The 24721-nt window shown below is 34.9% G+C and overlaps 1 protein-coding gene across 8 annotated transcripts in view; it reads left to right on the top strand.

Annotated features, from left to right (window-relative positions):
- The window catches only part of fxyd6l (FXYD domain containing ion transport regulator 6 like), a 36007-nt gene extending 11539 nt beyond the window's left edge, over positions 1–24468 (top strand). Inside the window, exons 1-10 of one of the 8 annotated variants that reach the window (XM_073846578.1) lie at positions 15977–16262; positions 17332–17432; positions 17568–17594; positions 19275–19298; positions 19701–19724; positions 22063–22137; positions 22653–22686; positions 23781–23812; positions 23887–23924; positions 24029–24468. In XM_073846578.1, the coding sequence (XP_073702679.1) occupies positions 17381–17432; positions 17568–17594; positions 19275–19298; positions 19701–19724; positions 22063–22137; positions 22653–22686; positions 23781–23812; positions 23887–23897 (279 nt within the window). In that variant the 5' untranslated portion in view covers positions 15977–16262; positions 17332–17380 and the 3' untranslated portion in view covers positions 23898–23924; positions 24029–24468. Of the gene's footprint in view, positions 1–15974; positions 16263–17331; positions 17433–17567; positions 17595–19274; positions 19299–19700; positions 19725–22062; positions 22138–22652; positions 22687–23780; positions 23813–23886; positions 23925–24028 lie in introns of those variants that run through there. The other 7 variants (XM_073846577.1, XM_073846579.1, XM_073846580.1 and 4 more) reach the window with 7 other exon arrangements.
- Positions 24469–24721: the final 253 nt, after the last annotated feature.

Genomic DNA, 24721 nt, shown 5'->3' with positions numbered 1-24721 from the left:
AGGATGTTCCACATTATTAAGCAGGCCACAGGTTTCAAGCAATATGGGAAAGAAAAAGGTCTCTCTGCTGCCGAAAAGCGTCAAATAGTGCAATGCTTTGGACAAGGTATGAAAACATTAGATATTTCACGAAAACGTAAGCGTGATCATTGTACTGTGAAGAGATTTGAGGCTGATTCAGAGCACAGACAGGTTCGTGCAGGTAAAGGCAGAATGAGGAAGGTTTCTGCCAGACAAATTCATCAGATTAAGAGAGAAGCTACTAAAATGCCATTACAAAGTAGCAAACAGGTTTTTGAAGCTGCTGGTGCCTCTTGAGTCCCGCGAACATCAAGGTGTAGGATCCTCCAGAGGCTTGCAGTTGTGCATAAACCTACTATTCGGCCACTCCTAACTAATGCTCACAAGCAGAAACGGTTGCAGTGGGCCCAGACATACATGAAGACTCATTTTCAAACAGTCTTGTTTACTGATGAGTGTTGTGCATCTTTGGATGGTCCAGATGGATGGAGTAGTGGATGGAACATGTCCCAACAAGGCTGCGACCACAACAAGGAGGTGGCGTTTTTGGCCGGAATCATAGGGAGAGAGCTGGTTGGCCCCTTTAGGATCCCTAAAGGCATTAAAATGACCTCGGCAAAGTATGTCGAGTTTTTGACTTACCACTTTCTTTCATGGTGCAAAAAGAAGAACTGTGCCTTCCGTAGCAAAATTATCTTCATGCATGACAATGCATCATCTCATGCTGCAAATAATACCTCTGTGTCATTGGCTGCTATCTGCATAAAAGATGAGAAACTCATGGTGTGGCCACCATCCTCCCCTGACCTCAACCAGATTGAGAACCTTTGGAGCATCCTCAAGCAAAAGATCTATGAGGGTGAGAAGCAGTTCACATCAAAACAGCAGCTCTGGGAGGCTATTCTGGCATCCTGCAAACAAATTCAATCAGAAACTCTCCAAAAACTCACAAATTCAATGGATGCAAGAATTGTGATAGCGATATCAAAGAAGGGGTCCTATGGTAAGATGTAACTTGCCCAGTTAGGATGTTTTTGATTGAAATAGATTTAGATTTCAGTAAATATGACCACCTAATGCTGCAAATTCAGCAAATGCCCATTTTCAGTTCTTTACAACCTATACAATGTTTTAACTCTGTTGTGCATAATAATGTGGAACAGTGCATTTTCAGTTTTTTATTTTTGAAATAAATACTGTTATCATTAGGAGGTTTGTTCAATAAAATTCGAATTATACCCTAATGGTTGATGACTTAAAAATTATACTGACTGTCATTTGCATTGACTAATTATGAAAACCAGAGAAAGATATCATTTGCATAATAATTTGGAACGCGGTGTAAAGAGTCATGCACTGAAACTGATTGCTATGAACAGCTGTTTTTGACAGGGTAAAAAGCAAGTGGCAACTTTCCGCTCTCTCTGTTGAAACCAACACGGAAGTGACTTAAACTGCAATTCATCGACTGGCCGCTAGAGACTGGCTGCAAAAGGCAGTCAGTCCCATAGACGCCCCATGTTAAAATGTCCAACTTTACAGCAGAAAAGTACGTTTACAGCCTGGTACAAAAAGTGGTTTTGGTCTATATAGCTAGATTTGCCCTTCATGTCAATTCTGAGGGGGCGATTTTTTTTTTATAACACATCCATTTAAGTTATATTAAGCCTTAAAGTTAAGCATAATTAAGGGCGTGGCCACTTGAGTGACGGGGAGTTCCGCTGCTGTCACCACTGTCGCGCTAGGCGGGTGTGGTTTCAGCAACCAGCTCCACCCACGTCACGCCTTTTTGCCCATTTTTGATTATCCGGGAGTGATGCGCGGTGACGCGATTCCAAGATGGCGACCACCGAATCCTGCCCTCTATAAGCTTCAAAATCACCCTTCAGAAACATACGGCTGACGTCACGGACACTACGTCTATGTTTTTTTTTACAGTCTATGATAAAAAGTGTGTTTTTCAGGAACCTAAAGAATCATACCAACTTGTGTTTCCTTTAAAGCTGTTGATTGCAATATTACAGGTAGCGATACTAAAGACTTTCTGGATGTTCACCTAAAAAGTGTAAATTGTAAGTGTAAATTTACTCACCCTCATGTTGTTCTGAACTTGTATTACTGACTGACTTCTGTGGAACACAAAAGAAGAGGTTAAGTATTTTGTTCACACTGCTTATTTGCATATACTGTGAAAACGTACAATAATCAAGCAATGCATTTTGGGATTCAGAAATTACCAAAAAGTGTCAAAGTAGTCTAATATAAAACTCATTTGATATGCTACAAATGTTTTCATATAACTTTATAATATATACAGAGTTTGGTTTGTATGGATTTTTTTGTATCCTTTGCATTTTAACTTCTAAATGTCTGTTCAGTAGTCCCTATAACAGAGGACACTATTTAATTTGTTGTGCTTCTAATTAGGCTAAGTGACAAAAAACAGTTGCAAATGTTATGCAAAATAAAGTATACTCATCTTTGTATACTGCCAAATTATGTAATATCTAATTATTAATATTTAACTTAAACTGGAAAGGTTCCCTGATCTCTCACAAGATGTTGGCATAAAGTCTCACAACCTTTTTTTTTTTTTTTTTTTCAGAACACAACACGCTCCAGAGGATTTAGTGTGTATTAAAGGATTAGTTCACTTTCATAACAATTTACAGATAATGTACTCATCCCCTTGTCATCCAAGATGTTCATGTCTTTCTTTCGTCAGTCGTAAAGAAAGTTTTTTGGAAAACATTTCAGGATTTCTCTCCATATAATGGATATGTTTGGCGCCCCGAAGTTTGAACTTCCAAAATGCAGTTTAAATGCAGCTTCAAAAGGCTTTAAACTATCCTAGCCGAGGAAGAAGCATCTTATCTGATGAAACGATCAGTTATTTTCAAAACAAATAGACAATTTATATACTTTTTAACCTCAAATGCTCATCTTGTCTTGTCTTTGCACAGTGCATGTGCAGTCTGTGTAGTCCGGGTCAATACATTTGGGGTATGTCGAAAAACTCCCATATCGTTTTCCTCCCTAACTTCAAAATCGCCTTAGATCGCTGCAAAAGTACCGACACAGTGTTTACAAACTGAACATACAAAGAAACTCAAACGCCCTTTACAAAAAAAAAGGAAAAACAGCATTGTAGGACGATTTTGACTTTGAAGACATAAACGAGATGGGAGTTTTTCGACATACCCTAATTGCATTGACCCGGATTATACTGACTACACATGCGCTGGGCAGAGATGAGACAAGACGAGCATTTGAGGTTAAAAAGTATATAAATTGTCAATTTGTTTAGAAAATAACTGATCGTTTCGCTAGATAAGATCCATCCTTCCTCGGCTGGGATCGTTTAGAGCCTTCTAAAGCTGCATTTAAACGGCATTTTGGAAGTTCGAACTTCAGGGCGCCAAACATATCCATTATATGGAGAGAAATCCTGAAATGTTATCCTCCAAAAAAAAAAAATTTCTTTACGACTGAGGAAAAATAGACATAAACATTTTTGACGACAAGGGGGTGAGTATTGAAATTGAACTAATCCTTTAAGTGGCCTAGATCACAAGTTCGGTATTTGGACAGGGCAAATTTGTTTAAACACTAGTGTAGTAATCACGGTTTATGTGAATGTTCCCCGTGATCAGGGAATAATTTCTCTGTTTGTCGAACGCTCCAATTATTAAATCGAAAAAGGAAATGGTGCACATTCACAATGTAAATTCTTCACAATGGTTCAAGAAGCCTTGATAAATTGCATCACGAATCGTGGATAAGATTTTGAGATTTTCACGATTCTCTGTAGAATGGATTCTAAGCTTAGTTTTTAACAGTAGATGGCCCTCTAATCTAGTTTTTAACCACACAAAGTATACTTTGTTTTTGTATGCGTGTGCTAGTGTATGCTTGCAGTCAAATGCATAGCCTTTTAAAGTGTGCTCCATTTGATGTGTCGACCGCACATGCGCTCTTGAAAAGTTTATCCATGTTTTGTGTCTGCTCTATTTTCCCCTATAATTTTTGACCAATAACAATTTTTTCTCTTTAAAAAAAAAAAAAAAAAGGCTGGGCCATCCCATTCCCTCTTGCTCAGAAGTGCTTGTAAACACGACTGTCTGTTGTTGCAATCTCATTTTGTTATTGTTCCGTCTCATTAGTTTTGTTTTCTACTGTGAAATAATGGCCGGGACAGTGTTGCCACCATGTGGAACAACTGATTACAGCAAAACAAATTCATTGCACATGTGCAGTATGCGTGTACTATACTGATGACACAATTTGGGTCACTGAAGAGTGTGTTCGGCAGAGTCGTGTAATTGCAACTTGGCTCAGAATGTTTTAATGACGCAGGATTTATGTAAACAGTCCACTGTGAACACCCTTGTAATTCACTTTAACCTTTTTAAACATAACTATTATTTTAGGTTCAAGTGTGTGTGTAAGGAATAGGAAGTAAGCAGAGTACGGCTGTTTCTAAAGCATGCAGTGTCATCTGCTGTTCAAAGCTAAACTCAGTCTGTTCAAAAGAGAATCGTGACGCAGTTGGAAAATCTCAGAATCGATGCAGAGTCATGTAAATTTCCTACCGTAAATGTATCAAAACTTAATTTTTATTAGTAATATGCATGGCTAAGAACTTAATTTGGATTAATTTAAAGGTGATTTTCTCAGTATTTTGATATTTCTGAAAAATAGTTATCTCAGCCAAATATTGTCGTATCCCAACAAACCATACATCAATGGAAAGCTTATTTATTCAGATTAAAAAAAAAATGTATACATCTCAATTAAAGAAATGACACTTATGACTGGTTTTGTGGTTCAGGGTCACATTTATTATTGTAAATGTTAAAAAGAGTTGAGCTGTTTTTTTCATTCTTTGAATTTAAAGTTCAAAAGTACAGTATTTATATTAAAAATACAGGTCCTTCTCAAAAAATTAGCATATTGTGATAAAGTTCATTATTTTCTGTAATGTACTGATAAACATTAGACTTCCATATATTTTAGATTCATTACACACAACTGAAGTAGTTCAAGCCTTTTATTGTTTTAATATTGATGATTTTGGCATACAGCTCATGAAAACCCAAAATTCCTCAAAAAAAAAATCTCAAATTAGCATATCATGAAAAGGTTCTTTAAACGAGCTATTAACCTAATCATCTGAATCAACTAATTAACTCTAAACACCTGCAAAAGATTCCTGAGGCTTTTAAAAACTCCCAGCCTGGTTCATTACTCAAAACCGCAATCATGGGTAAGACTGCCGACCTGACTGCTGTCCAGAAGGCCATCATTGACTACGTTTACATGGACACCAGTAATCTAATTAATGACCTTATTCTGAATAAGACAATAATATGATTAAGCTGTTTACACGAGTTGCTTTTAGAATATTCCTTTCATGTTCCCGTTTTACATGTTAGTACATAGATCGATTAATGACACACATCATTGGGTCCACACGCGACGCTATCAGTTCATCTTCGTTATAGACTTTTGGATGTTTCGGTTTTAATTTGACAAAAGCTTGAAGTGGCTGTGGACATATGCAACACATTTTTGTGCATGCTGTGCTGCTCCAAAGCGTCTGCTCCATAAAGCGAGCGTTTCAGAGCCAGACAGTTTTTAGGAAAAAAATCACACGCAAGCACAGTCACCGAAAGCCAGTTTAGTTTGACTTTTTTTGTTTGTTTTCATTTTGAAAACCCTGTTATCTTTGCCGTTTACGTCACATTACGCCTTGGAGGCTTTCTTTTATTTATTTGTTTTTTATTAATTAATTTGATTGTGCGCCCTGTAATAAATGGTTTAGTCGGCATATAACACAGCATGTGATGGAGTCCATGCCTCGTCTTATTAGTTTTTGTTAATAAATGCTATATAAGCTAGTTTTATTTGATTGTTGTTATGCTGTTTAATTAAAAATAACAAATCCATCTTTTAAGAATTTGTTTTAATCTTAAAATTGATAGGTGTAGCCTATATGTAAGCAAAAGATCATGAATTCGTAAAAGTAAAAGTGAAAAGCATCCTAAGACGTTCCAATAGCGGAAATCCCGTTCACAAAATTAAAATCACAACTACTAATGAAAAAGAACGGGTTGAATGTTAAATACGTTTCCATAAAACTGTAAATTATGATAACAGACAAACTATTTATCAGAAATGAGCATTGATTAATCCCATGTTGTAGCAAAAAAATTTATAAATAAAAATGAAACCAAAGCATATGCACGTGCGACCAACTGAGAGCGTTATGCCGCGTTCCAGGAAACCCGTGTTTTTCCAAACTTCTACCCGTGAAAGTGCTACAAAGTCCTGAGTCGTGGTTTGAAGACGTGATTTACGAGCTCAAAAACCTGTCTGGAACGCAGCATTAGTGTGTATCCTCTGGTGAAAAGTCCTACACAAGGGGAATAGTGTGATTAAGGTGTGTACATGTCTTCCATAATGCGACTAAAATAGGAATACTCCACCTGTCTTAATTCGATTTGTGTTTACTCCGATTATGACTTTAGTCGGATTAAATTAATCAAAAATATCAGTTTACATGGTTGCTTCTTAATCAGAGTATTGTCTTAATCGCGTTAAAATCGGAGTATTGTTGTCCATGTAAACGTACTCATTGACACCCTCAAGCAAGAGGGTAAGACACAGAAAGAAATTTCTGAACGAATAGGCTGTTCCCAGAGTGCTGTATCAAGGCACCTCAGTGGGAAGTCTGTGGGAAGGAAAAAGTGTGGCAGAAAACGCTGCACAACGAGAAGAGGTGACCGGACCCTGAGGAAGATTGTGGAGAAGGACAAATTCCAGACCTTGGGGGACCTGCGGAAGCAGTGGACTGAGTCTGGAGTAGAAACATCCAGAGCCACCGTGTACAGGCGTGTGCAGGAAATGGGCTACAGGTGCCGCATTCCCCAGGTCAAGCCACTTTTGAACCAGAAACAGCGGCAGGGCTACAGAGAAGCAGCACTGGACTGTTGCTCAGTGGTCCAAAGTACTTTTTTCGGATGAAAGCAAATTTTGCATGTCATTCGGAAATCAAGGTGCCAGAGTCTGGAGGAAGACTGGGGAGAGGGAAATGCCAAAATGCCTGAAGTCCAGTGTCAAGTACCCACAGTCAGTGATGGTCTGGGGTGCCATGTCAGCTGCTGGTGTTGGTCCACTGTGTTTTATCAAGGGCAGGGTCAATGCAGCTAGCTATCAGGAGATTTTGGAGCACTTTATGCTTCCATCTGCTGAAAAGCTTTATGGAGATGAAGATTTCATTTTTCAGCACGACCTGGCACCTGCTCACAGTGCCAAAATCACTGGTAAATGGTTTACTGACCATGGCATTACTGTGCTCTATTGGCCTGCCAACTCTCCTGACCTGAACCTCATAGAGAATCTGTGGGATATTGTGAAGAGAAAGTTGAGAGACGCAAGACCCAACACTCTGGATGAGCTTAAGGCCGCTATCGAAGCATCCTGGGCCTCCATAACACCTCAGCAGTGCCACAGGCTGATTGCCTCCATGCCACGCCGCATTGAAGCAGTCATTTCTGCAAAAGGATTCCTGACCAAGTATTGAGTGCATAACTGAACATAATTATTTGAAGGTTGATTTTTTTTTTATTAACACTTTTCTTTTATTGGTTGGATGAAATATGCTAATTTTTTGAGAATTTTGGGTTTTCATGAGCTGTATGCCAAAATCATCAATATTAAAACAATAAAAGGCTTGAACTACTTCAGTTGTGTGTAATGAATCTAAAATATATGAAAGTCTAATGTTTATCAGTACATTACAGAAAATAATGAACTTTATCACAATATGCTAATTTGAGAAGGACCTGAAGTTTGTAACATATGCCTTTACTGTCACATTTAATCAAATTAATGTGTCTTTGTTGAGTAATTTCTTTTTAAAAATCTTACTAAACTACCAACTTTCGAAGTGTCTATATATGCATAAAGCATAAAAATCTGTATCTTTAGCAAGAAGCATTACATCAAACTGTTTCACAGTCTAAATGAGAGAATATGAAATGATATGCTAAGCTGTTTCTTGCAGTCCAACAAGAAGGAAACAAAAACAACTCACCAATTTGCAGTGTGCTATACTGATGTATTTGTCATATAGTTGCAGACATTTCTCTGCAGTGTCAGCATGTTTAATGTCCAGAAGCCACCAGAGCTACTGTGTTTTTCCTTTCTTCTCTTTAATAAATGTCACAGCACTCCAACACAGATGGTGGATTCACTTCCTCAAAAAAACAAAAACAGTCTGTTTCCATTTCAAGGCCACAATATCGAGTTCATGAGCACTTCTCCATAGGGACCAGAATTAAACTTGTCAATAAGGTTTTAAAAATGGAAGCAGAGATTTTGAGATGTGCCTAAAAACAGAGCTCCACAGATTTATGTAAAGCCAACATTTAAGAAGTCCTTACAATAAATCTCTTAGATGTTTTAATTATATGTAGTCAGCTTTTGATATATGAATTGATTCATAGGATAAAAGCTAGTCAAGATGACTTTTTGATACATATTTAATAGACAAACTAGTATAGATTTCTATTTGTTCTAAGTAAAGTGTTTGATTTTTCTACACCAGACATGAGAATATGCACGCTGTGATATTCATAACTCCATAGGAAGCCGTTCCAGTTCTTCTGTATGTACCAGGACCATTAAAAAGCTTTTTGGTTGTACAATCCTCAAATGGCACTGCATGCTTTAGAAACAGCAGTACTCTGCTTGCTTCCAATTTCTTACATACACTTGAACATAAAATAATTATGCAGTTCAAAAGGGTCGAAGTCGGGTGTTCACTGTGGGCTGTTTACATTAATCTCACGTCAGCACTCTTCTTCGTGAGAATTATTTCATGAACAGCCTGTTTTGTAATGCCTGACCAGGCTAATTTTAAATGTGTTCTGAAAGATGTCTCCTCTAATTTGATTAATGCAGGATGCAGAAACACCATTAATCAACTGGCCCTCCTAATGTGTTAATCTCAAGACTCATAATAGAAACAATACTGAGTATTTATGTAAGGTGGGTTATGTAAGAGCGCTGACATTTGCCAAACTGAGCACAGCTGACCACCTCCATCTCGCATCTGTAAATTTCTGCACAGGCTTATAATTATCCTTGCTTCAGATTATGAAATCCTCACCCACACAAAGAAAATCGGAGTTTAATTTTCTTTTAACCCTGAAAACTGTTCCCCACCACTTCTGATATCAAAGCCATCCATTCAAAAGTCTGATTTCTGTAACGTCATGTGTGATAACCAAATTGTATCTGATCTGCATGGATTTTTTTTTTTTTTTTTGTTGCTTTGTGGTTTTCAGATTGAGAGGGATCTACGTCTGCTGCCAACAGTTCTTGTCAAAGTGGAGATGGGATTTATGCTGGTTTCAGAGCTCAGTGAAATATTCATTCTGTACTTTGGCTTCTCTGCTGCCTAAGGGTCTCTGAATGCCTCATGTCGCTTTAAGGTCTTGTGGATTTGTTCAATAATTCAGACGTTTTGGAAGGATGCAGGCAGCAATTTCCCAGAAGAGGCTCTAAGAATACTCTAAGGATTTGAGGGTTACACCATCTAGAGCCCTACAAACCAAGTATGTTAACAACATATAATAATAATAATAATAATAATAATAATTACAATTAAACTAATCAACTATTATAATTATTGTAAGAAATAAAGTAGAAGTATTAGTAATAAAATATAATTAAGAAATTATCATTAAAATATAGTAAGGGTTTACATTTTTATCATTAATAATAATAATAATAATAAATAATCATAATTTTTTACAATTGAACAAATCAACTATTATAATTATTGTAATGAACAAATAATAGTAGTAGTAGTAGTAGTAGTAGTAGTAATAAAATATGATTAAATAAGTTTAAGTTTACATAATAAAATATAAATAATAACAGTCATAAATATTATAAATGAACAAACTACTACAATTATTAATGTAATAAAATAGAGGCAGTAGTAATAAATATAATCAAATTATTACAAATATATTTAAATATACATTTAATAATTGTTACTTATAATATTTTATTATTATTATTTATTATTATAATTACTATTATTAAATATATTTGTAATTTCTTGATTATATTTTATTCAATATTACTGCTATTTTGTTTATTGCATTAATAATTAGTTTATTTGTTCATTTATAATATGACTTAATTATAATATTTTAAACAACTATTACAATTATTCATGTAAACAATGTTAGAATTTTATTTAATTTAGTAATTTAAGAAATATTTAATAATGATAACAAAATATAAATAACAATCCTAAATATTATAAATATAACTATTAAAATTATTCATGTAAATAAACTAAATGGTAAAAGTAATGGAAAAATCTAAAATTGTTTAAAAAATAATATAAATTAAAAAAATCAACTATTACAATGATTGATGTAATAAACAAAATAGAAGTAGTTGTAATAAAATATAATTGTTTATTATTATTATTATTATTATTATTATTATTATTAAATATATACTTAAATATACATTATTATTATTATTAATATTATAAACAAATGTAACTTAGAAATTATTAAAGTGTTAATAAACTGAATTATGATTAGTAAATAATAATAAATAAAATATAGACTTACAATTATTAATTTAATAAAATAAAAAGGGGTAGTAATAACATTTATTAAATGTATATTTAATACATTTATAAATAATAACAAATAAAAAATAAAATATTCATTCTTTATAAATGTATGTAAATGTATATTAAATAACTTCATTTTATTATTAATACTATTTAAAATTTATAAATTGTATTTTATTTTATGCATGTATTTAAATACATAATTCAGTTTATTAATACTTATAGTTTATTAATATTTCAAAAATTGTAATAGGTTTGTTTAGAATTTATCATCATTGTTTAAAATTTATATTTAAATGTATTTAAATAAATTTCATAATTCAGTTTAATACTTTTTAATATTTAAATAATTGTAATAGATGTTTTAGAATTTATCATCATTGTTTAAAATGTATATTTAAATGTATTTAATAATAATTTCTTATTGTATTACTGCTCTACTGTTTAGTTTATTACATGGTTGTATAAATACTTTATTAATAAATAAAGTTTAATTAATTAATAATAATGATGTTGTTGTTTGATTATTTATAATAAATACTACTACTACTACTACTACTAATAATAATAATAATAATAATAATAATAATAATAATAATTATTATTATTATTCAGTGATGTTTGCATTCAGTCATAGCATTATGGTTTTGATCATTTTTTTTATATAAAAAATAACTGGTTCAGTTTGATATTTCCTGTATATGTTTGATATTTTTGACACATTTTGTGTACAAGAGAGAATGTTCTTCATGTTAAATAGGGTGAACTAACATGCCTGTGTGTGTGTGTGTGTGTGTGTGTGTGTGTGTGTGTGTGTGTGTGTGTGTGTGTGTGTGTGTGTGTGTTTTCATTGGTAAAAGACCAGGGTTTTACCATATTTGTTCGCTTGTATGTAAATGACTATTCGTCATAAAGTGAAAATGTCTTTAGGGAATGTGTCCATGGAGCAGTAATGCGTCTGCTTTGCATCTCAGAGTTGGGTTACATAAGTTCCTTTTACTTCTGGTCACTGCACATATGTATCCGAGTTCTGCTTTTCCTTAAACTGAAGCATTACGTCAGTCTGCACTCTCTGGTCTTCGGGACAGAGGGTGACTGGAGTACAATTTAACATGTTTTGTCACATATCATAATAAATGCAGATCATTGCATGATGTCTGCTTCATATTTTAGTTTTTGAATTTTAACCATCAGTGTCTATTGAAATCTGAATAGTAATCACATAGTTGTTTTTTTGTATGCAGTGTTCTCCCCTTTGCAATAGCTGAGCAGTTTTGTAAATTGTAAATGGCAATCGAAATGCTTTTGTTTTGCTTTCCATCTCACTCCAGTGGACCTTGACATTGGGATGAGATGGAAAGTCATTTCCAGCAGCCTCACCTGTGACACATTACCAAAGACTCATACAAAAGGCTGCTATAACAATGACCCAGCATCTGCCAAGGGCACACCTGCTTGTTTCACACTCTGACGTCACGGCCTATTTCTGGAGCGAGACGCTGTTGACACTGACCTCCGTCCTGCATTCTAAAAACAAATTAGAACTGAAGTGTGGAACTTGTAATAAAAGAGCTTTCAAACATATTTATTCACTTAAAGGAGAGGACATGGGGGTGAGTAACCCCCATGTCTTTAAAGATGTTTGTTTTTTCATATATTTTTCTCCATATAGTAGACTTCAATTGTGTGTGTATATATATATATATATATATATATATATATATATATTAATTACAGTCAAGCCCGAAATTATTCATACCCCTGGCAAATTCTGACTTTTCAACTAGCAAGTTTTTTTTTTTTTTAGTTTTTTTACCAGAAATTACACCGGCTTCTCTCAAAAGAGGCATCATTGTGGAAAAAAATATTTCTCAGCTTTTATTTACATTTGAACAAAAAGTGTCATGTCCAAAATTATTTATACCCTTTGGAAACTGTCACAGTCTATGGGAAAATCCAAAGTTCTATACCATTCCAAATAGTCCATGCTGTTCTAAAGCATCCAAATTACCCTGATTCATTTGGGAACAGCTGTTTTAATCAACTCAACAGGCGAAAAACAGAAGCTCTCTGCTGTTGGTTTGTGGACAGACATGGCTAAGACAAAGGAGGGAGCTAAAGATCAGGGTGATGGCAGGGAGACCCTCCAATCTGAAAGAGTTGGAGCTCATCGCTAAAGATGAATGGGCAAAAATACCAGTGGAGACATGCAAAAAGCTGGTCAGCAATTATAGGAAGCATTTGATTGCTGCAATAGCCAATAAAGGCTTTTCTATTGATTATTAAGAAGGGTATGAATAATTTTGGACATGCCACTTTTTGTTCAAATGTAAATAAAAGATGGGTAATATTTTTTGCAATTTGGACCTTTAACCTTCAACCCACTGATCCCCATTGAAGTCCACTATATGGAGTTGAATCCTGGAAGAATTAATTTCTTTTTAACTGAAGAAAGACACATATGAATAACTCGGTTGACATTGGGTGAGTAAATTAGCAGGAAATTTTAGTTTGGGAAGTGAACTTCCCCTTTAAAAATGTGTATAAATTAAATTTAGTAGAAATGCTGAAATAGTTTTATCCTGTAAAATGTACTCTAATAAGCTGTTTTATTGACAACTTCGAAAAATTACTTTTTAGAGTGTTTCTGGATGTAGATATAAGTTGAAGACGACTGCCACATCAGCTAGCGCAACACTCAATTACTGAAGAATAAAACGAAAATATTCTATGTAAATAATCAATTAAAGTGTTTGAAATCTTTAAAATGTTTATTTTTTTCTTTTGGTTACCTATTCCATTTCAGTTCACTGCACTGTTTGGCTGGAGCTACATAGGGGAGAGTGGGGTAAGATGAACCATTTTTTTTTTTTTTTACTTATGTGGTCCTCAAAATAAGTGAAAGTGAGGCAGAGGTACAATCAAAGTATCTAAAGATATTTAAGGATATTCTAAAAATATGGCTTCTTATTTAAAAAAAAAAAAAAAAAGTGTTCTTGTGGCTCAACTTACCCCATTTTAGGGGTAAGAAGAACCATCTGGGTTTAAACTGACTATCTGACTGAATCTGATTCAAACCCCTATGAAATTTTAAAGATTATTTACCTCTTTTAACAAAAATAAAAATAAAAATTAATTTTACAAACAGTAGTTCTTTTCTTAAAGCTAACTTAAACAAAATAAAACCAAACAAATGAAGTTTCATTTTCAGTCTTTAATTTTTTGCATTTCTGAAACAATGTTGAACACAAGTTTTAACAGTCCAAAAAAAAAAAAAAAAAAAATAGACTAAACAGAGTTGAGTAAAATTAAATAAAGAAACTAGAATAAAGGAATAATTATCACTGGAACTAATAAACATTTTAGACAAAAGATTAAAGTAGAACAGACTATTAGGGACTACAGGTGAAAAGATATATTATAATGTGGTGAAAAGCCACTTCTGGTCCTCGGAGAAGGATTTTGGTGCACTTGTACACTACTTTAAAATACCAATTTATACTTAAGAGATGTAACTTGACTTCAGTGCCTTATGGTGGGATAAGGTAAAGTGCTGGGTCAGCTTCCCCTACAGCATTTTGGCTCACTTTGCCCCATAGATGGCATTTTGAAAAAGAAAAACTAGCTAACTTACCAATTCAGGCTAATATGTAGCTAAATGTTTTGCATGGTTTTATATGTTAGAAATATTTTTAGACCTGGATAAATTTGCTTTGATGTAATGACTATTACATTTGTTATGCTAAAATTTTACTTTGACAAGCCCAAAACTGTTTTTAAAGTAAATGGGTGCCTTCCACTCCTCCCATGTGTCTCTCCTTTTCACAGTCTGGCAGAAATAATGTGTGATTCTAAAGTACATGATCACAAGACAGTAAAAGTGTACAGCTGCCAAGATACAGTGGGTGGGTCAACTTACCCCACTCTCCCCTACTATTTAGTACAACACTTGTTTTGCTTGTAGGTTTTACTGTACCCACAAGGCTGTACACAGTCGTTAAAAAGGGAAGACATCCTATCGGGTGTTTTGCTGCACCTCAGTGTTAGAAAAGTGTAAGTACATTAATTATTTTTGCCAGTATTCTGTCACAGACTCGCTTTTGTTGAACGGCGCCCCCACGAGCATCACCGTATATCAACAGACTGATTTTGCACAAGTAAGAAAATAAACGTTGATTATTTAAATGAACATTTGTTTAACCTTTTTTTTCCTTAAATGTGTTAAGTAAAAACACAACGGCACCAATGTGTCGACAAAAAAAATCAGTGGTTTAAAATAAGATGAGAGGTGAAAACATACTCATTAGTCAAAATGCGACTAATGCGTGGTGCAGTGCAACCATACTCCCAAATACAAATGTTTCAATCACTCCCTTTATTTTGTTTAAGCCCTTGAGTATTGTGCAAAAACACTATCTGTGGAATTTGTGGAATCTCGGGAGAGGCTTGTAAACAGCCAACACACAATTATCGGCGTTTGTCTTTCAGGCAATCAAGATCTCTAAATCTATTATTTAGGCTACGTTGCGTTTTACCTTCGGAATATGACTACAGAAATATAGAAATGTGAGGTCCCTCCAGTAGGAATGGCCATTGAAAGTAATGGACTTTTACGTTCTTAAAGAACTCGTAAACAAAAAGTCAAATCCAAAAGTCAAATGGTTGATGGGTGTAAATGCATGTTTTTGGGACTTTTTTGTTAAAGTTAATTACACAAGCCTGAACGCGCATTTTCAGCTAATAAAAATCGCGTCCAATATCTGGTATAACTATAGCAACAGTAGTTCGCTGGCGCGCTTTGCTTCAGGATTTTCGGACAACACCCAAAGACATTATGTATCATTTTATTCATAGTTTACAAGTTTATGTTTAGTCTTTTAAGGTAGTTCATGTTAAACGCCAAATATAGCCAGCACATAGGGCTACATCCTTAAAATGTCCGTTAAAGAACTGCATTTGATTTAAATTAGGCATCTGATAAACACCCGTACATGCAAAAAAAAAAAAATGCAGTTTCACCTACATTCCAAATCATAAACGCCTTAAGAACATGTTTTAAATGTTTATTAAATAACGTTATGCAACCTATGGCACATGAGCAAACGCCTCAGTAAATAACATACATCTTTTACATGAAAACGCGTATTAAATAGGCGTCTCTGTGATGGTTGCGCGATGAAAACCTCAAGAGATTGCGCCCTGAATATTTCCCATCGAAATTCCTTTTAAAGGTCGATTCCTTGCCTGCCTCCACCTTCTGGGTCAGAGGTCTACGGTATAAAGCAAAGCTGATCTGGGGAGGAGTCAAGCTCCGCTACACAGGCGCGCGTTCGAACCTCAGAAAATATTTACATGTAGCCTACTACGTGTCATGTCCACAACTATGCCTACGTGCATCTCACAGTTTAAGGAATAACGCTGTTTGAAGAAAACATTAGACTTTAATCACCATTCAACAAATTCCATAGAATTTTTGTGTAATTGCCTATACTGTGTCGTCGAGAGGTTGCTTGTGATTTGCCTCAGGGATTCCTTAAAACCGGATTCTTTGGTGTTGAGCAGTATCGAGCTGGTAAGACTTTGACGCGCTTTGCATTTTTGTTATTGTTTTTAAAGTTAAATCAGCTATCACTTATGTTAACGTAAGATTTCTTGCATAACTACCACATGGCTTTTTATAAATGCTTTTTGCAATGAGATTTGCTGTTCCAGTCAATCTATACAAAAACATGTGATTATCATGTGCAGCCCTGAATGCATTTTTTTAGGTTTGCTGTTTCCTCTTTGTTTAACATTTGCAAGAATGCAGACTTGATTATATCGGCAGCTGGACCACGTGACCATCTATATCACATTACTGCTCCTTGAGAGTTGTTTTGCACACTACGTTTTACGTTTTTAACCGCGTAGCCATAGGGTTTACTGTAGCATGAGATTTAGTTATGATTATGGGGCGAAAGAAGCTGAGATGCCAAGCAATTCGCTGAAATCTCACGGAAGTGGGTTAAATGGGGGGAGGGGGTTTCTGTATAGTGCCAGAATTATAAAAGGGCATATATGGGACTCCTCCTCAATATGTATCCTGTGGAGAAATCTTTCATTTATACATCTGTGCAACAACTGTGGTCTTTTTGTACACAATTGAGTTCTTTAGAGACAACCTTAAGTCCCCAAGCGATCAATATCTGATTAAACAATGCATTTAAGTTGGGTTTTGCGATGCAAGGTATCCGTTATGTGTTTGAGTTACTGCTAAAACACCCTGTATGCCACTTACCAAATATCATCTGAAATACCACACCCCACATCCATGTCCCTCGGGCTCCTTATCCCACCGTTTTGAGGTGGTCCTCCAAAAATAGAGCCCTTTTGCCATTCTTAGCAACAGGAGAGGAAAAACATGCTGGGGAGCTGAAAGAGATCCTTTTAGTGCAGCTCTGCTTTTCTGTCAATTTCTTATTTAAACATAATAAAAAAAAAAGCACTTGATGTCTTCCAAAAAAGTCACCCACAGCTATCAGAACTTGTTCTTCAATTCATAGTTCAAGAGATTTGTCAGTACTATAAGGGAAGTGAGACTTCATTAGTCAGGTTTCTAAACCTTCCCAGAAGAACTGAAGTATGCGTGTGGAATTTTGCAGGGATTGAAGACAGCCCAGTGTCTCACACTCACTTGTTTTTACAGACAAGATGGAACTTTGCATTGCTGCAGTGCTTTTGTCCTGCTTCGCTCCAGCTTTGGGTAAGTGCTTCGTTTTTGTTTTTTGTTACCTTTTCAACTATACTCTTGTTCAAGAATGTAATTAGGACACAAATTAAGTGTTTATCCTGCACAGACTCTCCTTTAGAGATTAACGGTATATGTGTATGCATGCAGGATCAGCTTTTGGCAGGGAAATGCCAGGTAAGTGTGTAGAGCGTTGGAGGGATTGCAATGTGAGTGATTGCAAAAAAGCTGAATTTCAAGTTTTTTTGTGCTTCAGTTTGGCGTTGCTTTGTATCGAGGCCTTTTCTGTTTGTTATTGTTTAATAAAATTTGACTGCCGTTGCACTTGACTGCTTTTCTGAAATAGTGGAGCAGATGGTGCAGTTTTGGCTTTGCGTGGTTTTGGCAAATTCTCTCAAACGGTTCCACCGTGCCTCATTTCTGCTTACGATTACACCTTCCCCTGAAGCGTTTTTCTGAAAGTAACACTACTCTCACACCACGAGGGTTGAGACTTTTTCAAGTGTGCCAGTGCAGCTCATGTTGTACCTAACCTTGGGTACAAGCAGTTCTGCGACTCCATTTGAAGGAAGTTTTGACAGGATGAGACTTAAGATTTATTGACCTTAGAAATGTTTTCTGTTGAGATTTGTCTACTTTGTCAAAGTTTCAGTACTGTAAATCTAGCTGATCCGTTGGATTTCTGGGGGAATAGCTGCATTCTCAGACTCTTTGTTTGCGTGTTGTTGCCAACACAAACATTTGAATACACCATTAAAACGTTCCAGCACTGTCGGACTGGCCAGTGTGCACGGATGTAAATACTGCCCACATAAATTCGTACATGAGCAGCATTAGACGTTTTTGTACACAGGAATGTTAAAGTGTTTGCATCAATGCTTTGTCCATTGTTTTTGAAAGGAATAGAGGGAGAGAGAGAGAGCGAGAGATCATTATGGATAACCAAAGTCTTACAGTCAGACCATTCATAATGTTTAATGGGAGATTTGGAGCGATGCCTTCAACATTCTTGTTTACAGAGAGCAGCCCCTCTGAAAAGACTCTTTAAAAACATGTAGGTCTATTATCATTCCACTGAAGCTCTAAAGTAACATTTCTGCCAAATGTCTGTTTAATACTAATAAGTCTTTGAAAAGAACTTGTCAAAATATTCGAATTAATGTTTTGTTCTTTTAAGAGGAGTTCCTAAAATAACCTTCCTGTGTAATATAAATCTCATCGTTGAGCTTTTAAAGTACATTTTAAGTTGATCTGGATTAATGAAAAGACGCTTTTCACAGTGTGAGCATTTCTTTTGTGTCTTCCATGCTTTGTGCACATGCTTTTTGAGCATGTTGTTGTGTTTCAGCTTGTTATGGCTGTATTGTTGAAATGGTGTTCATTAACATTGTAGTGCACTAGAATATATAGGTGCCAGGTTTATATTAAAGGGATAGTTCATCCAAAAATAAGAATTCTCGCCCTTATGCTGTTCCAAACCTGTAAGATCTTCGTTTATCTTCAGAATATAAATTAAGATATTTTTGATGAAATCTGAGAGATTTCTGAACTGTGAAGATTGCATTGCTGTCTATTCAGGGTCAGAAAGCTCTCGGATTTCATCCAAAATACCTTAATTTGTGTTCCGAAGATGAACGAAGGTCTTATGGGTTTGGAATGACACGAGGGTGAGTAATTAATGACAGAATTTACATTTTTGGGTGAACTATCTCTTTAAGTAGTTTAGAAATCACTGCAAGTTCTGTATTCAACTGCACTTAATATGTAGTATTGCACTGTCTGTAATATTGTGGCTGGCTTAAACTTGACATTTTTGCTTGGTTAGATTTAAATTGTAACACTCTTTCTCTTCCTCAGCTTCCCAGATGGATGAAATCCATGGTAAGTGTCTTTTGGCCTAGAATCAATTTTACATTAACTGAACGTCTTATTGGCTTATTAACAGTGTTTTTAGCCAGGCCAGACAAGATTTAATGTTGTGTGCATTAAAACAGCATATGTTTGACAATATAAGCTTTTAGTTCACAGCAGGTGTCCACAAATGTTTATGGAGTCACCAGTCGGAAAGCTTTTATCCTCTTAAAGTACATTCCGTATGGTATCAATTTGTCAATAGCATTTTGTATTTTTAAGAAATGGCTTGCAGATATGTAGAGAGAATATATTTTCTTGTTTCATCTTAAATTCTCTTAACGTTTTGATTGCTACCAGTATTTTTATTTATTTTTTAAACGGCTTTACAGAGTTTTGACTTTAGACATTTCATTTTTTTTCTCCCACCAGAATACGACAAGCCATTTCATTATGGTGAGTACAGATGGGCTATAGCTGCTTAGGCAGTATACATACTTATATGGATTAAGGAAATCTCTTGGTTGACTTCATAAAGCTGAAAGGGAAACATGCTAGTATGCAAAACATAGCTATTACTCAGACATTTGAGTTTCTCAGTGTATTGTGAGAGTAGTCATTTTATAATCGGGGTTACAGCTGCACACTAATGTTTCCCATGGTGTGCTGAGCACTGTTGTATTAAGAAGGGCTTTCAAGGCCAAAGTGCATCACCCTCCTCAGGAAACATCTGGGAAGTCAGAAAGATTTGCGTTTCCCCTTCTGTTTTTTCCAAAATAGATGGAAAATATTCACCCTGGGACCAAGCTTCTGTAAAACACATAAGTAAAAATCTGATGTCTACCCCAGAATTTCCCAAAATTACTTTTGATTTGATGTTTATTGGCCGTACTTGGATTATATATCATCTGTCACATTCACAATTAAAAGTACAATGCAGAGCCCTACTTAGAAAGCAAAGTACTAAGTAAACATGGCAGTTTAGTGGTTCCAGTCTGTCTCAGGAAAGCCATTCTTTAGCTTTTTTCATTATGCTTCGTAGATTGTTTGTGCATGTTGTGTTGGCCGTAACACTTGTCAGCAGGACCAAATGGAATCTATAGAACTAGAATCTGTCAAATTTAGATCAGATTTTTAGTTCAAATTTGTTATGTGAAACTACAATAGTGCTATACACTAGTTTAAGGTTTAACCAATTTTAAACCTTAAAAAGTTTAAGGTTTAACCAATGAGCTAAAATATTAGTAATAGTAAGTCTACAGATTGCATGTGCACCTGCTACAAAAGGGCTGTTTTGTATGTGCAAATCTGTAATTTGTGTATTGTTTTTCCTAGGGGTCAACCGATTATCGGCCTGGCCGATCAGGGTGCAGATATTAAACATTATCAGTATCAGTCATTTTCAAACCGATTTGCCAATAAAATAATTTAAAAGCATTTGTTTTTGTCAGGGCCCTTGTTATTTGTAATTTTGACATTAATTTTCATTTCTTACAGCAGACATATACAACTGAAGTTGAATGTTTACATACACCTTGCAGTGTATGTAAATGTTAATTATTTTATCAAATCATACGAAAAATGTGTATTATTTTATCAAAATAATAAACAAAATGTTAATTATTTTCTCAAATCATACAAAATGCATGTTGTTGTTTTTTTTTTTTTAGTCCTGACCTGAATAAGGTCACATATAACGTTTATATATAAGTCCATAAGAGAAAATGGTTGAATTCAAACAATTACATAACCTTCTTAATACTGTTGTTACCACACAGTAATAATCCTTTTTGTTGTTGTTTAGTTGTTCATGAGTCCCTTCATTGTCCTGATCAGTTAAACTGCCTGCTGTTCTTCAGAAAAATCCTTTAGGTCCCACAAGTTCTTTGATTTTATTTTATTTTTCTGTATTTTTGTATAATGAACCCTTTAAAACAATGAATGTATGATTTTGAGATCCATCTTTTCACATTGAGGACAACTAAGGGACTCATATGCAACTCAAAAGCTACAGAAGATACTTGCATGTTTCCCAGATGACAAAATAAGTTAAATTTACCCTGATCTTCCAATTCAAAAAATGTCCCCTCCCTTCCCCTCTTAGTGCATCTTGCTCCCTTCTGAAGCATCAGTGAGTGTTTGAACCTTATGTAATAGTTGCATGTGAGTCCCTCATTGTCCTCGTTGTGATTAAAAATGGATCTCCAAATCCTAGTCATTGTTAAAAAGGGTTCAAATACACAAATGCTAAAAAAAAAAGTTGTGGGACCATAGATTTTTCTGAACAACAGCGGACAGTTTAACAACTGAACAACTACAACTAAACAGCTGTGGATAATCAAGTAACAACACACTATTAAGTGTCAAGTGTATGTAAACTTTTGAAAGTGGTCATTTTTATAAATTCAACTATTTCCTCTTTGTGTGAAATATCGTATTCAAGTCGGTACTAAATAAAAAAAACATGCATTTTGTATGGTCCCTCTTATTTTGGTAAAATACAACTTTTGCAGATTCTGAAAAGAGTATGTAAACTTTTGACTTTCTTTATATCGGTTCAAAATATCAGTTATCGGTCTACTGTAATCTGTATCGGCATCGCCCTGAAAAACACATCGGTCGACCCCTAGTTTTTCCACAGATGCAACCTTTTATTTGTTTAAAATTTGTTTAAAATCTATTTTAGCCTTGTATGAAATGTTTTCCATTTAAATGGGGTCATTTAGCATTCTAATAAAATGAAAACATGCAGCATTTTTGCATTTGTCCATGTTCTTCTGAATCCTCTTTCCAGATTATGAATCTCTGAGGATCGGTGGTATGATCTTTGCTGTGATCCTCTTCTTGATGGGGATCTTCCTCATTGTCAGTGAGTGTCAAACTATCTGTGCACTGCTCTCGGAAAGAGTTATCTTACCTACTTACCATCAATCTTATAGAATAATTTTGTAGATATTCATCTAAGAATGTATCCACTCACGCAGATAAACAAATATCGGTTACTGAGGGTGGACTGGTTGCAGGCCAAGATGTCTTTCATAACCTCTAAGTTTAAACCTCTCTAAGACACCCAACACCGCTCCATGACTTATGGTGTTCCACTAGTGTAGGGACAAGCAGCCAGTCTAACCTTTGACACTCTTACTCTGAAACCCCCTCCAGAACACATAAATTACTAATGAGAAACCCTGCTGACCTGATGTTACATAGACTACAAAGGGGGTGTTTAGGGACTGTAGTTTTTTTTTTTTTGTGTATCCATGTGTAATTTCTGTGTTACAGCAACATAGGAAATCTCTAAAACACCACATGCTTGTGAAAAATTTCTATTATTACAATAAACCACCAGTGGTTTTGATTATACTTCCCGCTTGTTTCCAATAGGTCGGAAATGCCGCTGCAAAGGGAACAAGTCAAAGTAAGTGGCGAAAAAAAAAACGAATGGATTTTGTTTTGTAAGAAAATTCAGGGTAAGCCGCGGTCACATTTTCGCAGACAAAATCCAGTCATTTCAGTAGGAATTCATGTGATCAGCGAGTTTGTTAGATCTAATGATTTCACCATCCAGATTTCGAAACCGATTTGCCTCATTGACCAACAAAAATCTGCTTGCTTTGACTGATTTCTGTGTGATCCGTGCTTGAAACAATGCTACACTATTGGCGACAGACAGTTTTACCACAATTATGACTGCGTACAATCAGTACAGCAAAAACTGTAAAATTTCAAAATATTTTTGCTGTTTAAAATAACCATTTTATATTTGAATATATTTAAATTGTAATTTATTCTTGTGATTTCAAAGCTGAATTTTTAGCTTCATTACTCCAGTCACGTGATCCTTCAGAAATCATTCTAATATTCTGATATGCTGCTTAAAAAAAACATTTATTATTATGTTGAAACCCGCTAAGTAGTTTGTTTGTTTTTCTTAAATTAATTATAAAGTTCAGAAGAACAGCATTTATCTGAAATGGATTTTTTTTTATTGGATTATAAATGTCTTTATCATCACTTTTGATCAATTTAAAGCATCCTAGCTAAAGTATTAATTTCTAAAAAAGAAAATTATTTGAATGTATGAATCCTGAAAAAAAAATTGTTTTAAATGTTTCTTTTTTTATTCTTAAACAGCAAATTAGCATGTTAGAATGATTTCTGAATGATCATGTGACACTGATGAATGGAGTAATGTTGCTGAGAATTCTGCTTTGATCACAGAAATAAATTATAATTATAAAAATTATAATTTTAAAATATATTCAAATAGAAAGCAGTTATTTTAAATAGTAAAAATATTTCAAAATATTACTCCTTTTGCTGTGTTTTGGATCAAATAAACGCAGGCTTGGTGAGCAGACGAGAACTCTTTAGAAAAACATTAAAAATCTTACTGTTCAAAAACTTTTGACTGGTAGTGTATAATCTAATTTTACTTTTTGGCCCTTTAGAAAATTAACACCTTTTGACTTGTCTCTTGTCTGTTTTTTTTTTTTTTTTTCTGCTTCACAGGCCAGTTGGTCTTGACGCAGAGGCGGCCAGAGGTAACAATGTTCCATTTTATTTTGATTCATGACACTTAAAAAGAAACAGACATTTACGGTATGTTTTATTGCAGGTGCGAAATAAAGCAAGCTGAGGGGAACAGAGAAAAGGGTAACACTGTCTCTACTTTTGGATTCGTTGTGAAGTGTTATACATCCTGCATAAATATTAACGACTGTGCATCTCTATCTCTATTTTTGGGTTCCTTTTGACAGAAAGCATGGCTTCTTAAGGAGAAATCTTAATCAAAACTTTGACCATTTGGAAGAAGCAACAGTCACTTGAGGATTTAGCTCTTCTAGTGTTCACGATTTTTAGCTTTTTATGTCTTTTGTCTCTTGGATGTACATGAGAATGAGTGCTCCTTTTTAAAATTTGAAGTTTTACAAACATTGTTTAAATAAAACCGTTGATTCATATCTAGAACTGCCATGATGTTTAGCAAACTTAGAAGCTGATACCTTTGAGATTTTCCTCCATTTTTGTCATGTACTTTTCAGCTCTGTGGAGTTTGTGGTGTTGTAAGTGCTCAGTAGCTAAAAGTAGCCTAGGTGTTTTATATATTTTGTAAATTGTCCAGTTTTGTCAAACTGCAGACGTAACAAATCAAACTGTACACTGTAGTTGAAAAATAAAGTGATTTCCATGGAATGTCTATCAAGTGTGGTCGTGAAAATGTAACCGTCTTAATGTGTACTTGGCATCTTCCATGGTCTGTCTCTCGTATTCGGTCCGTGTTATAAATAGTAGACCCTGTTATTAGTAGTAATAGTACAAGCAGTTTAATGTCGCAGCTGTGTCATTGATGTTGCGGCAATATCTAGCTTTTTAATAAAGTTAAAAAAAAAAAAAAACTTGTCAGTGCACGTAGAACATCGTATTACAGGTCCCAGGAATACTTAACTCTG

Source organism: Garra rufa, chromosome 9 (assembly GCF_049309525.1).
Source record: "Garra rufa chromosome 9, GarRuf1.0, whole genome shotgun sequence".
NCBI classification, from domain to species: domain Eukaryota; kingdom Metazoa; phylum Chordata; class Actinopteri; order Cypriniformes; family Cyprinidae; genus Garra; species Garra rufa.
Note: the sequence above shows the minus strand (reverse complement) of the source record. Positions and strands in the feature narration are given on the sequence as shown.